General features: G+C 48.2%; 2 protein-coding genes across 2 annotated transcripts in view; both read left to right on the forward strand.

The window, feature by feature from the left end:
• Positions 1-6589: 6589 nt before the first annotated feature.
• Positions 6590-15568, forward strand: LOC134909650 (uncharacterized). Its single transcript, XM_063916745.1, has 2 exons — positions 6590-6837; positions 15473-15568. The coding sequence occupies exons 1-2, from the start codon at positions 6628-6630 to the stop codon at positions 15566-15568; spliced, it is 306 nt and encodes a 101-aa protein (XP_063772815.1). The 5' UTR covers positions 6590-6627.
• Positions 15569-15899: 331 nt separating this feature from the next.
• The window catches only part of PTP4A1 (protein tyrosine phosphatase 4A1), a 33235-nt gene continuing 28701 nt past the window's right edge, over positions 15900-20433 (forward strand). The window contains exons 1-3 of the mRNA XM_063916744.1: positions 15900-16004; positions 17568-17660; positions 17778-17908. Coding sequence (XP_063772814.1) covers positions 15900-16004; positions 17568-17660; positions 17778-17908 — 329 coding nt within the window. The remainder of the gene's footprint in view (positions 16005-17567; positions 17661-17777; positions 17909-20433) is intronic.

A 20433-nucleotide genomic window follows, 5' to 3' on the forward strand; every position in this document is an offset into this window, starting at 1 on the left:
GTCTCTCGGTGGGTAGGGACCACCGTTTAACATAGGCTTCAGTAATAAAGTTCCCAGCTGCTCCGGAATCAAGGAGAGCAATGACGTTCCGATAACGTTGAGCAACTTGAAGCGAGACTGGGAGATTACAATCATGAGGAGATGGAGAGGAGATCATTACTCCTAGCCGGCCCTCTCCTGGGCGAGCTAGGGTTTGGAGTTTTCCCGGACGTTCGGGACAGGCATTGATGGTGTGAGACGGAGCTGCACAGTAAAGACAAAGAGACTCAGAGAGACGTCTTCGGCGCTCAGCAGGAGTTAAACGGGAACGGACAATTTGCATGGGCTCATCTTTAGATGGTGACAGTTGACGAGGAGGAGGAGCAGAAGATTTTGGAGCAGATGATCTTCCACGCTCAGTTGCTCTCTCTCTGAAACGTAAATCAACTTTCGTGCAGAGTGAGATTAGCTCATCTAACTTAGAAGGTAAGTCTCTGGTAGCTAACTCATCTTTAATAAGCTCAGATAAGCCATGCCAGAATGCAGCATACAGGGCCTCGTCGTTCCATGCCAGTTCGGATGCCAGGATCTGGAACTGTATCAGATATTGTCCTACAGTACGTGACCCCTGGCGTAAACGGAGAATCTCGGATGAAGCTGAGGTTACCCGGCCTGGCTCGTCGAAGATGCGCCTGAATGTTGACACGAATGCAGTGTAAGAAGATAGCAGGGTGTCGGACCTCTCCCATAACGGTGATGCCCAGTCAAGGGCGGAGCCACTGAGAAGAGAGATGATGTAGGCAATTTTTGTACGGTCACTGGGAAAATTGCCAGGTTGTAGCTCAAACTGAATCTCACACTGGTTGAGAAATCCCCTGCAGAATCTTGGAGATCCGTCAAATTTTGCTGGCGTTGGAAGATGAAGACGTGGAGCAGAAATGGGTAAGGTGGGTGGGGTTATAGCTGGAGTCACTGTGGTTGACGCACCAGATGCGCCTGATCCACGGAGAGTTGTCTGAATCCCATCCAGCCGAGTAGAGAGATCCTGGAGACAGCGGATGATGTGGCCCTGTGCAGCCTCCTGATGTTCTAGTCGGGCTGCCAGTTCTTGCATCGGCCTGGCCGCTTGATCCTGGTCTCCGGCTGGATTCATTAGGTCAGTGCTTACTGTCACAACTGAGGGCCTGAGCTGACGGGAGGCAGCCTCAGTTGTAGGGGCTGAGATGTACCGGAACCTGGGAGGTTGTATCAGACCCCTGGACATGTAAGTAACATGAATAATAACTGCCCGAAGGCGTGACCACGACAACTTAGATAAAAGTCAATGATGTTTATTATGACAACTCCGCAACACAGCAGCAGTAAAAGAAAACGTAAAAGTCAGCAAATAATAAATACAGTTCCTGGGTACTACAGGATGGCAGGAGCCACAGGGCACTGGTAGTGTGAGATAGTTCTTATGATCTTCTAGATGGAAAGTCCTTACCAGGCCCGACTGTAGCAATGGAGATAACCCAGGATTGTGCCAGCTGGTGTTCCAGGAAAAGCTGGGTTGCTGAAGGTAAAACAGCTGCTGTGGTTACTGGCTGGAACCAGACTGTTGTTAGCACGGAGTGGATACTGGCTGGAACCAGTTAAATAATAAATGAACTTGGGAGCGATGAAATATGAACTGAAATGTAGAACTTGAGAGCGGAGAAATAATAATACCGGTGGAGAGTGGTAAAGTGTAGAAAGGACACCGGCCCTTTAAGGGAAGCTGTACTCTGCTGGAAGCTGAGCTGGAAGCAGGAAATGTTGTAGCTGGAAACAGATGAATCCACAATGGATTGGAGAGTCAGGCTACACCGCAGGTGGAATGCTGGTGCGGGTCTCTATGGTGGAAGTCTTGAGACAGGAGCTGGAACCTGGAAGACAATCACAGGAGAGAGACAAACAGGAACTAGGTTTGACAACCAAAGCACTGACGCCTTCCTTGCTCAGGCACAGTGTATTTATACCTGCAGCAAGGAAGGGATTGGCTAGGCAATTATGCAGATTATCAATACTGAGAACAGATTGGTGGAAATGATCAGCTGACAGAATCCAAGATGGCTGCGCCCATGCAGACACTTGGAGGGAAGTTTGGTTTGTAATCCATGTGGTAATGAAAACAGTAATGGCGGCGCCGGCCACTGGAGACAGGAGACGCCAGGCTGACAAGTGCACATCCAACCACGCGGACACAGCGGAGGCCGCGGCTGACGTAATCGCCACTCTGACACTCTGCATGCAGAAGCTCAGGGACGGCGGCGGAGGCCGCGGGAGACGCCATGCCAGATGTAATAAGGCGTTACTGTGACAGCGTCTCAGAGAGACAGGAGAGGATGCAGGAATGTGAACATTAGGATAACAGATGGGATCCGGTCCTGGAGCGCTGAGCCAGCCTTAGGAGGCATCTGATGGGTAAGAAATGGCGTCCAGATACCCGGATCGTGACACCGCCAGTACTACCTCCCTTTCCTTGGGAGTAGCTGGCAAGGCTGATTTGAGGTAACGGCGAGGGGGAGACGTCTCGAACTCTAGCTTGTATCCCTGAGATACCACTTGTAGAACCCAGAGATCCACCTGTGAGCGAACCCACTGGTCGCTGAAGATCCGGAGACGGGCCCCCACCGCACCTGGCTCCACCTGTGGAGCCCCAGCGTCATGCGGTGGACTTAGTGGAAGCAGGGGTGGATTTTTGTTCCTGGGAAATGGCTGTCTGGTGCAGCGTTTTCCCTCTACCCCTGCCTCTGGGCAGAAAGGACGCGCCTCTGACCTGCTTGCCTTTCTGGGGCCGAAAGGGCTGTACTTGATAATACGGTGCTTCTTAGGCTGTGAGGGAACCTGAGGTAAAAAAGTCGACTTCCCAGCTGTAGCTGTGGATACGAGGTCCGAGAGATCGTCCCCAAACAATTCCTCACCCTTATAAGGCAAAACTTCCATGTGCCTTTTAGAATCAGCATCACCTGTCCACTGCCGAGTCCATAATACTCTCCTGGCAGAAATGGACATTGCATTAATTCTAGATGCCAGCCGGCAAATGTCCCTCTGTGCATCCCTCATATATAAGACTACGTCTTTAATATGCTCTATGGTTAGCAAAATAGTATCCCTGTCAAGGGAATCAATGTTATCTGACAGGGAATCAGACCATGCTGCTGCAGCACTACACATCCATGCTGAAGCAATAGCAGGTCTCAGTATAGTACCTGAGTGTGTATACACAGACTTCAGGATAGCCTCCTGCTTTCTATCTGCAGGCTCCTTTAAGGCGGCCGTATCCTGAGTCGGCAGTGCCACCTTTTTTGATAAGCGTGTGAGCGCCTTGTCCACCCTAGGGGATGTTTCCCAACGCAACCTGTCCGTTGGTGGGAAAGGGTACGCCATTAGTAACCGCTTAGAAATCACTAATTTCTTATCTGGGGAACACCACGCTTCTTCACACAATTCATTTAACTCATCAGATGGGGGAAAAGTCACTGGCTGCTTTTTCTCCCCAAACATAATACCCTTTTTAGTGGTAACCGGGTTAATGTCAGAAATGTGCAACACATTTTTCATAGCCGTAATCATGCATTGGATGGCCCTTGTGGATTGTACATTTGTCTCATCCTCGTCGACACTGGAGTCAGACTCCGTGTCGACATCTGTGTCTGCCATCTGAGGTAGCGGGCGTTTTTGAGCCCCTGATGGCCTCTGAGACGCTTGGGCAGGCGCGGGCTGAGATGCCGGCTGTCCCAAAGCTGTTACGTCATCGAACCTTTTATGCAAGGAGTTGACACTGTCGGTTAATACCTTCCACATATCCATCCACTCTGGTGTCGGCCCCGCAGGGGGCGACATCACACTTATCGGCTCCTGCTCCGCCTCCACGTAAGCATCGTCATCAAACATGTCGACACAGCCGTACCGACACACCGCACACACACACAGGGAATGCTCTGACTGAGGACAGGAACCCACAAAGTCCTTTGGGGAGACAGAGAGAGAGTATGCCAGCACACACCAGAGCGCTATATAACAGAGGGATTTACACTAATACAAAGTGAATTTTCCCCCCAATAGCTGCTTATATCACCTTTTGCGCCTAAATTTATGTGCCCCCCCCTCTCTTTTTTACCCTTTCCGTAGTGTATACTGCAGGGGAGAGCCTGGGGTGCGTCCTTCCAGCGGAGCTGTGAAGAGAAAATGGCGCTGGCTGTGCTGAGGAAGATAGCCCCGCCCCTTCAGCGGCGGGCTTCTCCCGCTTTTTTAATAATATTTATGGCGGGTATTAGGCACATATACAGTTTAAAACTGTATTATGTGCATTTTGCCAAGTAAAATATACATATTGCAGCCCAGGGCGCCCCCCCCCCCCCCCCAGTGCCCTGCACCCACCAGTGACCGGAGCGTGTGGTGTGCTGTGGGAGCAATGGCGCACAGCTGCAGTGCTGTGCGCTACCTTATTGAAGACCGGAGTCTTCAGCCGCCGATTTTCTCCTGGAATCTTCCGTCTTCTGGCTCTGCAAGCGGGACGGCGGCGCGGCTCCGGGAACGGACGATCGAGGTCGGGCCCTGTGTTCGATCCCTCTGGAGCTAATGGTGTCCAGTAGCCTTAGAAGCACAAGCTAGCTGCAAGCAGGTAGGTTTGCTTCTCTCCCCTAAGTCCCTCGTAGCAGTGAGTCTGTTGCCAGCAGATCTCACTGAAAATAAAAAACCTAACAAATACTTTCTTTTCTAGTAAGCTCAGGAGAGCCCACTAGGTGCATCCAGCTCTGGCCGGGCACAGATTCTAACTGAGGTCTGGAGGAGGGGCATAGAGGGAGGAGCCAGTGCACACCAGATGTAGTACCTAATCTTTCTTTTAAGAGTGCCCAGTCTCCTGCGGAGCCCGTCTATTCCCCATGGTCCTTACGGAGTACCCAGCATCCACTAGGACGTCAGAGAAAAATATGTGGTCCTCTGCATCGAGACACTGCACTCCAGCAATTTTGTATTAATGTTCCCTGTAGTCTCTCTGAAGGCTAAAATATGACTTGTATGTGTCAGTGTGGAATGTTATAGAATGACAGCTTCTTGAGTAGTCAGGGTCATTCTATTACTAAACGCACATGGAGATTTGCTGTTTTCCAGGCTACAACCGGATTTCTTTAGCAACGCTGCGGGACCCTATTACATAAGGGTGTAGTACTGGTGACCGCCGGTCACCTTACCGACGCCGGGATCCCGGCAGCATACCGACGCCGGGATCTTGGCGGGGAGGGGCGAGTGCAGCAAGCCCCTTGCGGGCTCGGTGACAACCTGCGGTCGCCACGGGTTCTATTCCCACTCTATGGGTGTCGTGGACACCCACGAGTGGAAATAGTCCCTTTTGGTCGGCATGCCGACCATCCGGATAGTGAGCCGTCGGGCTCATGGAGGAGGTCATGTAACTGTCGGTCAGCTGACCGGCGGTCACATGAATACCACCCTTACATAAACATCTTAATATTTGGGAGACAATTCATGTATGCTGATGTGTATTTGGGAGAAAAGCATTGGGACCTTGAGGTCTGTAACTTTTACCAATTAGTGCTGATGCCATCCCAGGTGATGTCTAATTATCACATATTGTACGCTAAAGAGGTGAATGGGGTGGAGAGGGGAGGGGGGGACCATTCAATTGTTTTCCCCCGCACCTACCACTACGTGTGAAAACCAGAGCAATTCAATTGTTGCTTCGTTTAGATGCCCATTAACCATGGGGATGTCATTTGTTCTTGCGAAAACAAATGTGTGCAAAGTCCGTGGTTTAGGTGCCCTAACCAGCCACGTTATTCCCGGCTAAAACCCCATCTATTTTGGAGGGGTGTAGTATGGTATGCCGGCGGCCGGGCTCCCGGCGAGCAGCATACCGGCGCCGGGAGCCCGACCGCCGGCATACCGACAGCGTGGCGAGCGTAAATGAGCCCCTTGCGGGCTCGCTACGCTCACCACACTGCGGGCACGGTGGCACGCTATTTATTCTCCCTCCAGGAGGGGCGTGGACCCCCGCGAGGGAGAATATCTATCGGCATGCCGGCTGTCGGGATTCCGGCGCCGGTATACTGTGTGCTGGGATCCCGATAGTCGGCATACTGAAGACCACCCATTTTGGAGCGTATAAAGTAAAGGTCACCAGCGCAACAACTGAGTTGCTCTGATGGGCGTCCATTGCTTTGGTAAGTCTTCGAGCAGCGCATTTTGTACCTGATGGAATCTAGATGGAAGGTCTGTTAGAATCTCCCTAGACTAGTTTTTTCAAAGCAGATTAGTATATTCATCTGTCTCTGTATCTATAGATCTACTATATATGTACATTACACGTAGGGACTGCGCTGGGTGTACAGAATATTGCTGGTACTCAAAGAAATCACTCGCTCTCTTCCACCTCCGCAGCGCCCCTCCCCCATTATACACGACGTGGGCACTTTGATTCTTCAACTGGTTCGCACCGGCTTTTAGCGGATTGACGTCAAAGAAGCACGTCTCCCGCCGTAACTCCCTTCTCCTGGCAACGAGCTGCGCTGTGATTGGCCGGAGAGTGTGACGCGTCACATGCAGTATATAATAGCGGCTGTGTGACGTAGGCGGCCAGGCGTCACTGTGCGTGAGCTGCGTTCCATGCTGTGTAGTGGTCACGGAGGAGAAGCTAGAGAAAGGAGGTTGGGGCCGCATCTAGCCCGTCATAGGAGCCCACCACAAGACGCCCTAGCAACGGGAAACAGCCGACTGCTGTATGCTCCATCACCGTCCGCCGCCTGGCTGCTCCGCTTCTTCCTAGGAACCGGCTGTATGATTAAGATACAATCTTCAATGAGTAAGCATAGCCCTGTAAGTATCCGACTCTGGCCGCCCGTAACGTTACGCTCCTTCCCTATGGTATCGTACAGTGTGAGCCTCGTTTTGTCACGATTCTCCCGCGCCCCACCCAGTGTCCCTTTATAGACGACGGTGACACATTGCTGCGTGGGAGCCTCGCTCTCTCCGGTACAGAGCCGTCATGTTCCTCTACCTGCGCTCTGTGCTGCGGGCGGCAGTGTCTCTGCACCCACCGCTGTCTCGCCGTGGCTGTTCTGCCATCTTTCTTCAGCTGGGTTTTTTCCCCCTTCGATGATTTTCTTCCTGTCCTAACGTTTAATGCCTTTTCTTGCATGTTATTAGTAATATATGTACCCATTATATCAGAGTAGGCCATGTCATTGATTTGTCGCACCTAATATTTCTATAAAGCCTTCTAAAGAGATGTTGCTATGTGCATCTTCAATCAGCTTCTACTGTAGCCAGAATGTATAACATTCTATTAACTGCTAGGTAGAATGGTTGCTATGGGCAACTTCACTCTTTACAAGGCTTTATTGATTTCCCTACTGTTCTCTTGATTTGTTGGATTTAGGGGTCTATTTATGAAGCATTGGGGAAGTTGCCCATGGCAACTAACCAGCATTTAAGTAACATTTATAATTTGCATACTGTGTTAAATTATAGTGTTTGCTTGGTTGCCATGGGCAACTTCTCCACTGGCTAACTTCTCCACTCTTTTCCCTACTTAATAGATCCCTCTGTCATTCAGCTTGAGACCGCATCGTGTTAAACGTTATTGTATGTGATGGTAAAAACATGTAATGCCTCATGTAAGACCTTATGGTGGCAGTTAACCTTCAAACTGTTAATGACTTGGCTTTGTGTAGTTGTAGGTGGATAGGTTATTTGCAAAACGAATTGTGGTTTTGTTTAGTTGGAGTGTGATTAGTGCTTACACTTTTGGGAAATTGCTGCCTATTTTGGTGCATGTATGCTTTCAAAAATCCAACATAATAGCTTGGCTGGGTATCTGAGATCGTTTCCATCCCGTTACTCATTTACATGCTGGTAATAATTCTGAGTTTACCATTAGTAGTCATTTTTTAGCTAACACAAGAAGGATCTTAGTAGAGAGGCTTTTGAAAAGTTTGTCAGGCAGCAATATACTGTACTGGTGTGATAGATACAGGTTGAGTCTCCCTTATCCAAAATGCTCGGGACCAGGGGTATTTTGGATATGGGATTTTTCCGTATTTTGGAATAATTGCATACCATAATGAGAGATCATGGTGATGGGACCCAAGTCTAAGCACAGAATGCATTTACGTTTCATATACACCTTATACACACAGCCTGAAGGTCATTTTAGCCAATATTTTTTATAACTTTGTGCATTAAACAAAGTGTGTACATTCACACAATTCATTTGTTTCATATACACCTTATACACACAGCCTGAAGGTCATTTAATACAATATTTTTAATAACTTTGTGTATTAAACAAAGTTTGTGTACATTGAGCCATCAGAAAACAAAGGTTTCACTATCTCACTCTCACTCAACAAAGTCCGTATTTCGGAATATTCCGTATTTCGGAATATTTGGATATGGGATACTCAACCTGTATCTATATCTCTAATATTTTTATTTTCCCCATAAGGTGTAAAAAAAAATTGCCCGCTCTGGAGCTTTGTCTATCATTTGTCTCTATTTGCATACATTTAACAAAATAAAAAGTTGTTTTCTTTACACCCGATATACTGTATGTTAGTTAATATACTTCCCTAATGACTTATCCCACATTCACACCGCAAATGCCGGATCCTACCCGGTAAGACAAACATGTACTTACCGGGTGGGATCCGGCATTTGCGCTCCGCTGCTGGCTTTCCGACCCGGCAATATACCGGGTCGGTTGCCAGAGCAGCGGAGGGAGCAGCGGGGGTGGAGGCGGCGCTGGGAGATGAGCTTATCTCCTGTGCCGCCTCTCCCTATGCTGTGAATGGGAACCGTGTCGCATCGACACGGCTCCCATTCACACCGCACCTGACCCGGTAATCAACCCGGGTAAAACCCTTCTTTTTTACCGGGTCAGGCGACCCGCTAATTCACAATTGGACCTTTCACATCGCACACGGACCCGTTTAGACACTGCAATATGCCGTGTCGGTACCGGGTTTTCAGTGCGATGTGAAAGGGGTATTAGGTGAAACCTCAGTGGTTCATCTTCTAGCTTTGCCTAACAAATTAACATATGGAAAATAAACAATTTATTAACTTATTATAAAGAAATGAGTTCACGGGTTTCTTTCCCACTATGGCCATAACTGTGTTTTTCTTGTGCTTGTGTTGGTTTCCTCCCACAATCCAAAAATATACTGGTAGATTAATTGGTTCCCAACAAAACGAACACTAGTGTTCGCTGTAGCATGCGTGCAGGATGCTGCAATTGCTGGGGAGGTACTGGTGTGCGCTTTCAAAAAGGGGAGCACGGCTGATGCGCGGGGGGGGGGGGGGGGGGGGGGAGTGATGCGGCCCTCGCACTGTCACTAATAGGGATGTGCCCCTGCTGTCCGCATCATTGGTGAAGGTGTACCATGCTGTGCTTCCCCCCCCCCCCCCCCCCCCCCCCAATCTCCCTTTAATGTGAATAGATGCTGTGCGCATGGCATCTATTAACTCGGCTGTTTGAACTGAGCAGGATGCCCTGCCCTGCTAAAACATCCTAGAGTGAAGACTAATACCCCTTTTCCACTAGCTCTAAAAAAAAAAGGGTAAATCCGTGGGGGAGTGCATTTACCCGTGTTTTCTCTGACGTCCTAGTGGATGCTGGGTACTCCGTAAGGACCATGGGGAATAGACGGGCTCCGCAGGAGACTGGGCACTCTTAAAAGAAAGATTAGGTACTATATCTGGTGTGCACTGGTTCCTCCCTCTATGCCCCTCCTCCAGACCTCAGTTAGAATCTGTGCCCGGCCAGAGCTGGATGCACCTAGTGGGCTCTCCTGAGCTTACTAGAAAAGAAAGTATTTGTTAGGTTTTTTTATTTTCAGTGAGATCTGCTGGCAACAGACTCACTGCTACGAGGGACTTAGGGGAGAGAAGCAAACCTACCTGCTTGCAGCTAGCTTGTGCTTCTAAGGCTACTGGACACCATTAGCTCCAGAGGGATCGAACACAGGGCCCGACCTCGATCGTCTGTTCCCGGAGCCGCGCCGCCGTCCCGCTTGCAGAGCCAGAAGACGGAAGATTCCAGGAGAAAATCGGCGGCTGAAGACTCCGGTCTTCAATAAGGTAGCGCACAGCACTGCAGCTGTGCGCCATTGCTCCCACAGCACACCACACGCTCCGGTCACTGGTGGGGGAGCAGGGCGCTGGGGGGGGGGGGGCGCCCTGGGCTGCAATTTGTATACCTTAGTTGGCAAAATGCACATAATACAGTTATAAACTGTATATGTGCCTGATCCCCCGCCATAAATATTATTAAAAAAGCGTGAGAAGCCCGCCGCTGAAGGGGCGGGGCTATCTTCCTCAGCACAGCCAGCGCCATTTTCTCTTCACAGCTCCGCTGGAAGGACGCTCCCCAGGCTCTCCCCTACAGTATACACTACGGAAAGGGTAAAAAAGAGAGGGGGGGCACATAAATTTAGGCGCAAAAGGTGATATAAGCAGCTATTGGGGGGAAAAATTCACTTTGTATTAGTGTAAATCCCTTTGTTATATAGCGCTCTGGTGTGTGCTGGCATACTCTGTCTCCCCAAAGGACTTTGTGTGCGGTGTGTCGGTACGGCTGTGTCGACATGTTTGATGAGGACGCTTACGTGGAGGCGGAGCAGGAGCCTATAAGTGTGATGTCGCCCCCTGCGTGGCGGACGCCATAGTGGATGGATATGTGGAATGTATCAACCGACAGTGTCAACTCCTTGCATAAAAGGTTCGATGACGTAACCGCTTTGGGACAGCCGGCATCTCAGCCCGCGCCTGCCCAAGCGTCTCAGAGGCAATCAGGGGCTCAAAAACGCCTGCTACCTCAGATGGCAGACACAGATGTCGACACGGAGTCTGACTCCAGTATCGACGAGGATGAGACAAATGTACAATCCACAAGGGCCATCCGATGCATGATTACGGCTATGAAAAATGTGTTGCACATTTCTGACATTAACCCGGTTACCACAAAAAAGGGTATTATGTTTGGGGAGAAAAAGCAGCCAGTGACTTTTCCCCCATCAGATGAGTTAAATGAATTGTGTGAAGAAGCGTGGTGTTCCCCAGATAAGAAATTAGTGATTTCTAAGCGGTTACTAATGGCGTACCCTTTCCCGCCAACGGATAGGTTACGCTGGGAGACATCCCCTAGGGTGGACAAGGCGCTCACACGCTTATCAAAAAAGGTGGCACTGCCGTCTCAGGATACGGCCGCCTTAAAGGAGCCTGCAGATAGAAAGCAGGAGGCTATCCTGAAGTCTGTGTATGCACACTCAGGTACTATACTGAGACCTGCTATTGCTTCAGCATGGATGTGTAGTGCTGCAGCAGCATAGTCTGATTCCCTGTCAGATAACATTGATTCCCTTGACAGGGATACTATTTTGCTAACCATAGAGCATATTAAAGACGTAGTCTTATATATGAGGGATGCACAGAGGGACATTTGCCGGCTGGCATCTAGAATTAATGCAATGTCCATTTCTGCCAGGAGAGTATTATGGACTCGGCAGTGGACAGGTGATGCTGATTCTAAAAGGCACATGGAAGTTTTGCCTTATAAGGGTGAGGAATTGTTTGGGGACGGTCTCTCGGACCTCGTGTCCACAGCAACAGCTGGGAAGTCGACTTTTTTACCTCAGGTTCCCTCACAGCCTAAGAAAGCACCGTATTATCAAGTACAGTCCTTTCGGCCCCAGAAAGGCAAACGGGTCAGAGGGTGGGGGGGCCGTCTACGGAACTTCAGCGACCAGTGGGTTCGCTCACAGGTGGATCTCTGGGTTCTACAAGTGGTATCTCAGGAATTCAAGCTGGAGTTCGAGACGTCTCCCCCTCGCCGTTACCTCAAATCAGCCTTGCCAGCTACTCCCAAGGAAAGGGAGGTAGTACTGGCGGCAATTCACAAGCTGTACCTCCAGCAGGTCATAATCAAAGTTCCCCTCCTTCAACAGGGACGGGGTTACTATTCCACAATGTTTGTGGTACTGAAACCAGACTGTTCGGTGAGACCCATTCTAAATTTGAAATCCTTGAACACTTATATAAGGAAGTTCAAGTTCAAAATGGAATCGCTCAGGGCGGTTATTGCAAGCCTGGAAGAGGGGGATTTTATGGTGTCACTGGACATCAAGGATGCTTACCTACATGTCCCCATTTACCCACCTCACCAGGAGTACCTCCGATTTGTGGTACAGGACTGCCATTACCAATTCCAGACGTTGCCGTTTGGTCTGTCCACGGCACCGAGGGTATTTACCAAGGTAATGGCCGAAATGATGATACTCCTTCGAAAGAAGGGAGTTATAATTATCCCGTACTTGGACGATCTCCTTTATAAAGGCAAGGTCCAGGGAGCAGTTGTTGGTCGGAGTAGCACTATCTCAGGAAGTGCTACAACAGCACGGCTGGATTCTGAATATCCCAAAGTCGCAGCTGGTTCCTACGACGCGTCTGCTGTTCTTGGGCATGATTCTGGACTCAGAACAGAAGAAGGTGTTTCTCCCGGAGGAGAAGGCTAAGGAGTTGTCCTCTCTGGTCAGAGACCTCCTGAAACCAAAACAGGTGTCTGTGCATCACTGCACGCGAGTCCTGGGAAAGATGGTAGCTTCTTACGAAGCAATTCCCTTCGGCAGGTTCCATGCAAGGATCTTTCAGTGGGATCTGTTAGACAAGTGGTCCGGATCGCATCTTCAGATGCATCGGTTGATCACCCTGTCCCCGAGGGCCAGGGTGTCTCTGCTGTGATGGCTGCAGAGTGCTCATCTTCTCGAGGGCCGCAGATTCGGCATTCAGGACTGGGTCCTGGTGACCACGGATGCAAGCCTCCGAGGTTGGGGGGCAGTCACTCAGGGAAGAAACTTCCAAGGACAATGGTCGAGTCAGGAGACTTGCCTACACATAAATATTCTGGAACTAAGGGCCATTTACAATGCTTTAAGTCAAGCAAAACCCCTGCTTCAAAACCAGCCGGTGCTGATTCAGTCAGACAACATCACGGCGGTCACCCATGTAAACAGACAGGGCGGCACAAGAAGCAGGATGGCAATGGCAGAAGCCACAAGGATTCTCCGATGGGCGGAGAATCACGTGCTAGCACTGTCAGCAGTGTTCATTCCGGGAGTGGACAACTGGGAAGCAGACTTCCTCAGCAGGCACGACCTCCACCCGGGAGAGTGGGGACTTCATCCAGAAGTCTTCCAACTGATTGTAAACCGTTGGGAAAGGCCACAGGTGGACATGATGGCGTCCCGCCTAAACAAAAAGCTAGAAAAGTATTGCGCCAGGTCAAGAGACCCGCAGGCGATAGCTGTGGACGCTCTAGTGAAACCGTGGGTGTACCGGTCGGTTTGTGTTCCCTCCTCTTCCTCTCATACCAAAGGTACTGAGGATAATACGGAGAAGAGAAGTAAGAACTATACTCATTGTTCCGGATTGGCCAAGAAGAGCTTTGTACCCGGAACTTCAAGAAATGATCTGAGGACCCATGGCCTCTACCGCTCAGACAAGACCTGCTGCAGCAGGGGCCCTGTCTGTTCCAAGACTTACCGCGGCTGCGTTTGACGGCATGGCGGTTGAACACCGGATCCTGAAGGAAAATGGCATTCCGGAGGAAGTAATTCCTAAGCTGATTAAAGCAAGGAAAGAAGTAACCGCAAACCATTATCACTGCATATGGCAAAAATATGTTGCGTGGTGTGAGGCCAGGAAGGCCCCAATGGAGGAATTTCAGCTGGGCCGTTTCCTGCACTTCCTACAGTCAGGGGTGACTATGGGCCTTAAATTGGGATCCATTAAGGTCCAGATTTCGGCTCTGTCGATTTTCTTCCAGAGAGAACTGGCTTCACTACCTGAAGTTCAAACTTTTGTTAAGGGCGTGCTGCATATTCAGCCCCCTTTTGTGCCTCCAGTGGCACCTTGGGATCTCAACGTGGTGTTGGATTTCCTAAAGTCACATTGGTTTGAGCCACTGAAAACCGTGGATTTGAAATATCTCACGTGGAAAGTGGTCATGTTGTTGGCCTTGGCTTCGGCCAGGCGTGTATCAGAATTGGCGGCTTTGTCATGTAAAAGCCCTTATCTGATTTTCCATATGGATAGGGCAGAATTGAGGACTCGTCCCCAGTTTCTCCCTAAAGTGGTATCGGCTTTTCATCTGAACCAACCTATCGTGGTGCCTGCGGCTACAAAAGACTTGGAGGCTTCCAAGTTGTTGGATGTAGTCAGGGCCCTGAAAATATGTTTCCAGGACAGCTGGAGTCAGAAAGACTGACTCGCTATTTATCCTGTATGCGCCCAACAAGTTGGGTGCACCTGCTTCAAAGCAGACTATTGCTCGCTGGATCTGTAGTACGATTCAGCTTGCACATTCTGCGGCTGGACTGCCGCATCCTAAATCGGTAAAAGCCCATTCCACGAGGAAGGTGGGCTCTTCTTGGGCGGCTGCCCGAGGGGTCTCGGCTCTTCAACTTTGCCGAGCAGCTACTTGGTCGGGGTCAAACACGTTTGCTAAATTCTACAAGTTTGACACCCGGGCTGAGGAGGACCTAGAGTTTGCCCATTCGGTGCTGCAGAGTAATTCACACTCTCCCGCCTGTTTGGGAGCTTTGGTATAATCCCCATGGTCCTTACGGAGTCCCAGCATCCACTTAGGACGTCAGAGAACATAAGAATTTACTCACCGGTAATTCTATTTCTCGTAGTCCGTAGTGGATGCTGGGCGCCCATCCCAAGTGCGGATTGTCTGCAATACTTGTATATAGTTATTGCTTAACTAAAGGGTTATTGTTGAGCCATCTGAGAGGCTCAGTTGTTATCATACTGTTAACTGGGTATTGTATCACGAGTTATACGGTGTGGCTGGTATGAGTCTTACCCGGGATTCAAAATCCTTCCTTGTGTCAGCTCTTCCGGGCACAGTATCCTAACTGAAGTCTGGAGGAGGGTCATAGTGGGAGGAGCCAGTGCACACCAGTTAGACTTAAAGCTTTCTTTATAGTTGTGCCCAGTCTCCTGCGGAGCCGCTATTCCCCGTGGTCCTTACGGAGTCCCAGCATCCACTACGGACTACGAGAAATAGAATTACCGGTGAGTAAATTCTTATTTTCTCCCATTCTGTCCCCTTCCTGTCTCTCTCTTCCTCACTAAGGGCCTAATTCAGGGTTACTCGCAATATCTTTCTCTAATGGGCAAAACCATGTACGCTGCAGGTGTTGCAAATATAACGTTCTAATTGCTCACAACAAAATAAACTATAGTGTGTGTGGTAGGGAATAGATATTGTCAGCTCCACTGGGGCTGGGACTGATGTGAATGGGCAAAATATTCTCTGTAAAGCACTGAGAAAAATGTGTGCGCTCTATAAATAACTGGAAATAAATATATCAATGTACTAAACATTTGTATCTAATCTGAGTTTGCAGTGTGTTAATGTGTTCCTTTTTTGCTCTTTCTACAACAGCAGTTCTGTGGTGTTCTGGGTCACACATTTATGGAGTTTCTGAAGGGCAGTGGAGACTATTGCCAGGCACAGCATGACCTCTATGCAGACAAGTGAACTGTAAAAGAAATTCATTACTACTCCACCAAGAAACCCCCCTAAGAGCAGTCAACCTGGACAAGAAGTGTTGGATTAAATTTGGCAGCACACTTTGTGTAAGGCGCTGAAATCTGAATGGGGTAAACCTCAGTGCACTGCATGTGTTTTGCCTCAGTATTACTGGATTGAAGATTTCCTACTTGTAAGGAGGCTTATTTTCCATTCATTGCTTCCATCCAAACGAGCACTGAGCAATTTGTGGAGTAGAGTGAAGCCGACTTCAGTTTATAAACGCATTCCTTTCCAATTAACTTTTTGTTTTTAATTTGCCACTTTTTTTCCAATAAAAATGGCCCGAATGAACCGCCCCGCTCCAGTGGAGATAACCTACAAAAACATGAGATTTCTTATCACCCACAACCCCACCAATGCAACATTAAATAAATTCTTAGAGGTAAGTCCCAAGCATTTTTGTTCTAGACTGTCCTGGTGGACTCTCTTAACATGGGTACACACTTAAAGATATTTTTCCAATCGGCCCGGTGGGAACAATCTGGTAATATATTAGAGCAAATTACTATTAACTGTGCTCCCAAATTCTGGAATAATGGACAAAACGATTGTTCGGATCAATTTGGATCAAATTGATTTAACCAATTTGTCTGACTATTGTCTGTATTCCAGTGTTTGGGAGCAAATGTACATTTGCTCCCATATATTACAATATTTTTTGTTCCCACCAGACATCTTTAGGTGTCCTAATCATAACTTGACACTTTAAATAAGCTTGAGCGCCTCTCCATTTATTTGAATAGACTTGATTGTATAAACATAGGTTCCCCTAACTTGAGACCATGTTAGTTTCTCATCGGTTGTGTAGTTCTATGGAACCTGTCTGCAGTTATGTGCCTAAATGCATGTGGTGATGATCACTTATCTCCATACACCCTCTGAACACAAGTGGAGTATATGCTTTTTAATGTATGCTTTGTTGATTTCAGTGGGTGTAGTATGGTATGCTGGCATACCGACAGCTGGGCGAGCGCAATTGAGCCCCTTGCTGCGCTTGCCACGCTGAGGGCACGATGGCGCACCACGCTATTTACTCTCCCTCCAGGGGGGTTGTGGACCCCCAAGAGGAAGAATAGTTGTCGGGATTCCGACGCCGGTATACTGAGCGCCAGGATCCCAATAGCCGGCATGCTGAAGTCAGGTGATATTCAGTATGATGTACTAAAGACATTGGGCCCCTTGGCCACCTAGCATGTTTTAAATGATTGTTAGGGGTCTATTCATGAAGCAGTGAAGAGTGGAGAAGCAACCAATCAGCTTTGAAAGATGCTTTTGACAAGTACATTCTATAAAATGTAAAGGAGATACCATGGGCAACTTCTCCACTTTTTTCACTGCTTCTTGAATAGACCCTTTAATAACAGGTTTGCTTTACGGTTGATTCCAGTAATCCCACATCAGCTTGTTGTATTTCTGGACAAGGAGTGTTTCAGTTGCTGCTTAGTTCACATGCATCTTTCAGTGTAGTTTGACATTTTCATATGGTCTTTTGCCTAATTCCAGTGGTTAACCACCATAAAAGGTTTGGAACACTGGTGTTTGAGTGTCAAACTCAAGTGAACATGCTTGTAAAATGTTTTGGTTATGTGTCTTCAGCTCACCGAGTTTACCATAATGTAAAAGCAAAATTTTCTTTGCATGCTATTGAGGCAGAAAGTTAGTGAGCTAGTCCCTAGAGCAGTGGTTTATATGCATTATTTAAAACAATATTTTGTATTTAGAATATAGAAAATGTATAGTCCTGTAATGTTAGATTGTATAAATTGCTCACAAGAAGTACCATAGAGTTGGTTTCAGTGGATTAGAGATTCACAATTTACTATCTACTCTTAAGATATTTACTTGAGACTTGTTTTGCTGCTTGATTTTAAACTTAAATGAATGGTTTTTGTAAGGATTAATTTTTTACATTTAAACTCTGCCAATGTGTGTTTTTTCCTTACAGGAGCTTAAAAAGTATGGCGTAACCACAGTTGTGAGAGTGTGTGAAGCTACTTATGACACTGCTCTAGTTGAAAAAGAAGGCATTCAGGTTCTGGTAAGTGTAAACTTGGAAATATAATTTGCTTGAGCATACTTTAGTCAAAAGTTATAGTGTAATGATACTGAACTATTATTATTATTATTATTTATTATTTTTTTCTTCCCTATGAAGGACTGGCCTTTTGATGATGGTGCACCACCCTCTAACCAGATTGTAGATGATTGGTTAAACCTTCTAAAATCTAAATTTCGTGAAGAACCTGGCTGCTGTATTGCAGTTCATTGTGTTGCTGGTCTTGGGAGGTAAGTCATTTTGACATGTATTTCATCTCACATATATAGAGAAGTATAAATGTACTGTTTCAAAATGAAGCCCAAGACCAATCCCATCTCTAGGTGGTTTTCTCTTGACAGTAGAAAACTTGTAATATAAATGCCTACACCCCTGCAACACGTGTTAGGTTTCATCTTTATAGGTTGCTACTGTTCGTTCTTAAATTATTTGAACAGGTTACTGAAATTGATATTAACAATAAATAATATGGGGTTGCAGCTTCATGGTGTGTTCAGCCAGTAAATGCAGCTTGCAGATGTTCCCTACCCGTAATCTCACAATGAGTTTGCTGTGGTGCTCAAACTTTGTGTATTGTTTCCTACTTTGTATACTTTATCATTAATAGCATTAGCTAAGCCAGTGTGTCCCAAACCTGATCCTCAAGGCACCTCGACAGTTCAAGTTTTATGGATATCCATGTTTGTGCACAGATGGTATAATTGATTTGACTGAGGTACTAATTAAGTCACTTGATTGTAAGCATGGATACCATTAAAACCTGCAGTGTTGAGGTCCCTTGAGGACAGAGTTTAAGAAACCCTAAACTAAGCAATTCCCAGCTTTAGATTTTTACAATGCCTTGTTTCTATGGTAGCTATAAGACACTGCAATTGCCAAATTGAGCATGCTTTATTCGTTACATGGCATACCAAGTATTTAGTTATGTTACATTAGTATACATTTTTGCTAAACTAGAAACAAATTCTTTTTTTCTCCTAGTGGATGCTGGGAACTCCGTAAGGACCATGGGGAACAGCGGCTCCGCAGGAGACTGGGCACAAAAGTAAAGCTTTAGGACTACCTGGTGTGCACTGGCTCCTCCCCCTATGACCCTCCTCCAAGCCTCAGTTAGATTTTTGTGCCCGGCCGAGAAGGGTGCATTCTAGGAGGCTCTCCTGAGTTTCTTAGAAAAAGTTTAGTTTTAGGTTTTTTATTTTCAGTGAGACCTGCTGGCAACAGGCTCACTGCATCGAGGGACTAAGGGGAGAAGAAGCGAACCTGCCTGCTTGCAGCCAGCTTGGGCTTCTTAGGCTACTGGACACCATTTTAGCTCCAGAGGGACCGAACACAGGCCCAGCCTCGGAGTCCGGTCCCAGAGCCGCGCCGCCGGCCCCCTTACAGAGCCAGAAGCAAGAAGAGGTCCGGAAAATCGGCGGCAGAAGACATCAGTCTTCACCAAGGTAGCGCACAGCACTGCAGCTGTGCGCCATTGCTCCTCAGGCACACTTCACACTCCGGTCACTGAGGGTGCAGGGCGCTGGGGGGGGCGCTCTGAGCAGCAATAAAAACACCTTGGCTGGCGAAAATACATCACATATAACCCCCAGGGCTATATGGATGTATTTTCTCTAACGTCCTAGTGGATGCTGGGGACTCCGTCAGGACCATGGGGAATAGCGGGCTCCGCAGGAGACAGGGCACATCTAAAAAAGCTTTTAGGTCACATGGTGTGTACTGGCTCCTCCCCCTATGACCCTCCTCCAAGCCTCAGTTAGGTTTTTGTGCCCGTCCGAGAGGGTGCAATCTAGGTGGCTCTCTTAAAGAGCTGTTTAGAAAAGTTTTTTTTTAGGTTTCTAATCAGTGATTCCTGCTGGCGACAGGATCACTGCAACGAGGGACTTAGGGGAGAGACTTGCAACTCACCTGCGTGCAGGAGGATTGAAGTCTTAGGCTACTGGACACTGAGCTCCAGAGGGAGTCGGAACACAGGTCAGCCTGGGGTTCGTCCCGGAGCCGCGCCGCCGATCCCCCTTACAGACGCTGAAGAACGGCAGAACGGAGGTCCGGAAACAGGCGGCAGAAGACTCCTCAGTCTTCATGAAGGTAGCGCACAGCACTGCAGCTGTGCGCCATTGTTGCTACACGGCTCACTGATCTCGGTCACGGAGGGTGCAGGGCGCTGCTGGGGGGCGCCCTGGGCAGCAATATAGATTACCTTAGAGGCAAATAAATACATCACATATAGCCATTAAGGCTATATGTATGTATTTAACCCAGGCCAGTTTTCCTAATAACCGGGAGAAAAGCCCGCCGTGAAAGGGGCGGAGCTTATTCTCCTCAGCACTCAGCGCCATTTTCCTGACCAGCTCCGCTGGTGAGGAAGGCTCCCACTCTCCCCTGCACTACAGAAACAGGGTTAAAGAGAAGGGGGGCATAAATTGGCGATATAATTATATATTAAGAGCCCATATATAGAAACAACACCTTCTAGGGTTGTTATATACATTATGGCGCTTTTGGTGTGTGCTGGCAAACTCTCCCTCTGTCTCCCCAAAGGGCTAGTGGGTCCTGTCCTCTATCAGAGCATTCCCTGTATGTGTGTGCTGTAGGTCGGTACGTGTGTGTCGACATGTATGAGGAAAATGTTGGTGAGGAGACGGAGAAAATTGCCTGTAATGGTGATGTCACTCTCTAGGGAGTCGACACCAGAATGGATGGCTTACTTATGGAATTACGTGATAATGTCAACACGCTGCAAGCCGGTTGACGACAT

Source organism: Pseudophryne corroboree, chromosome 4 (genome assembly GCF_028390025.1).
Source record: "Pseudophryne corroboree isolate aPseCor3 chromosome 4, aPseCor3.hap2, whole genome shotgun sequence".
Lineage (NCBI taxonomy): Eukaryota > Metazoa > Chordata > Amphibia > Anura > Myobatrachidae > Pseudophryne > Pseudophryne corroboree.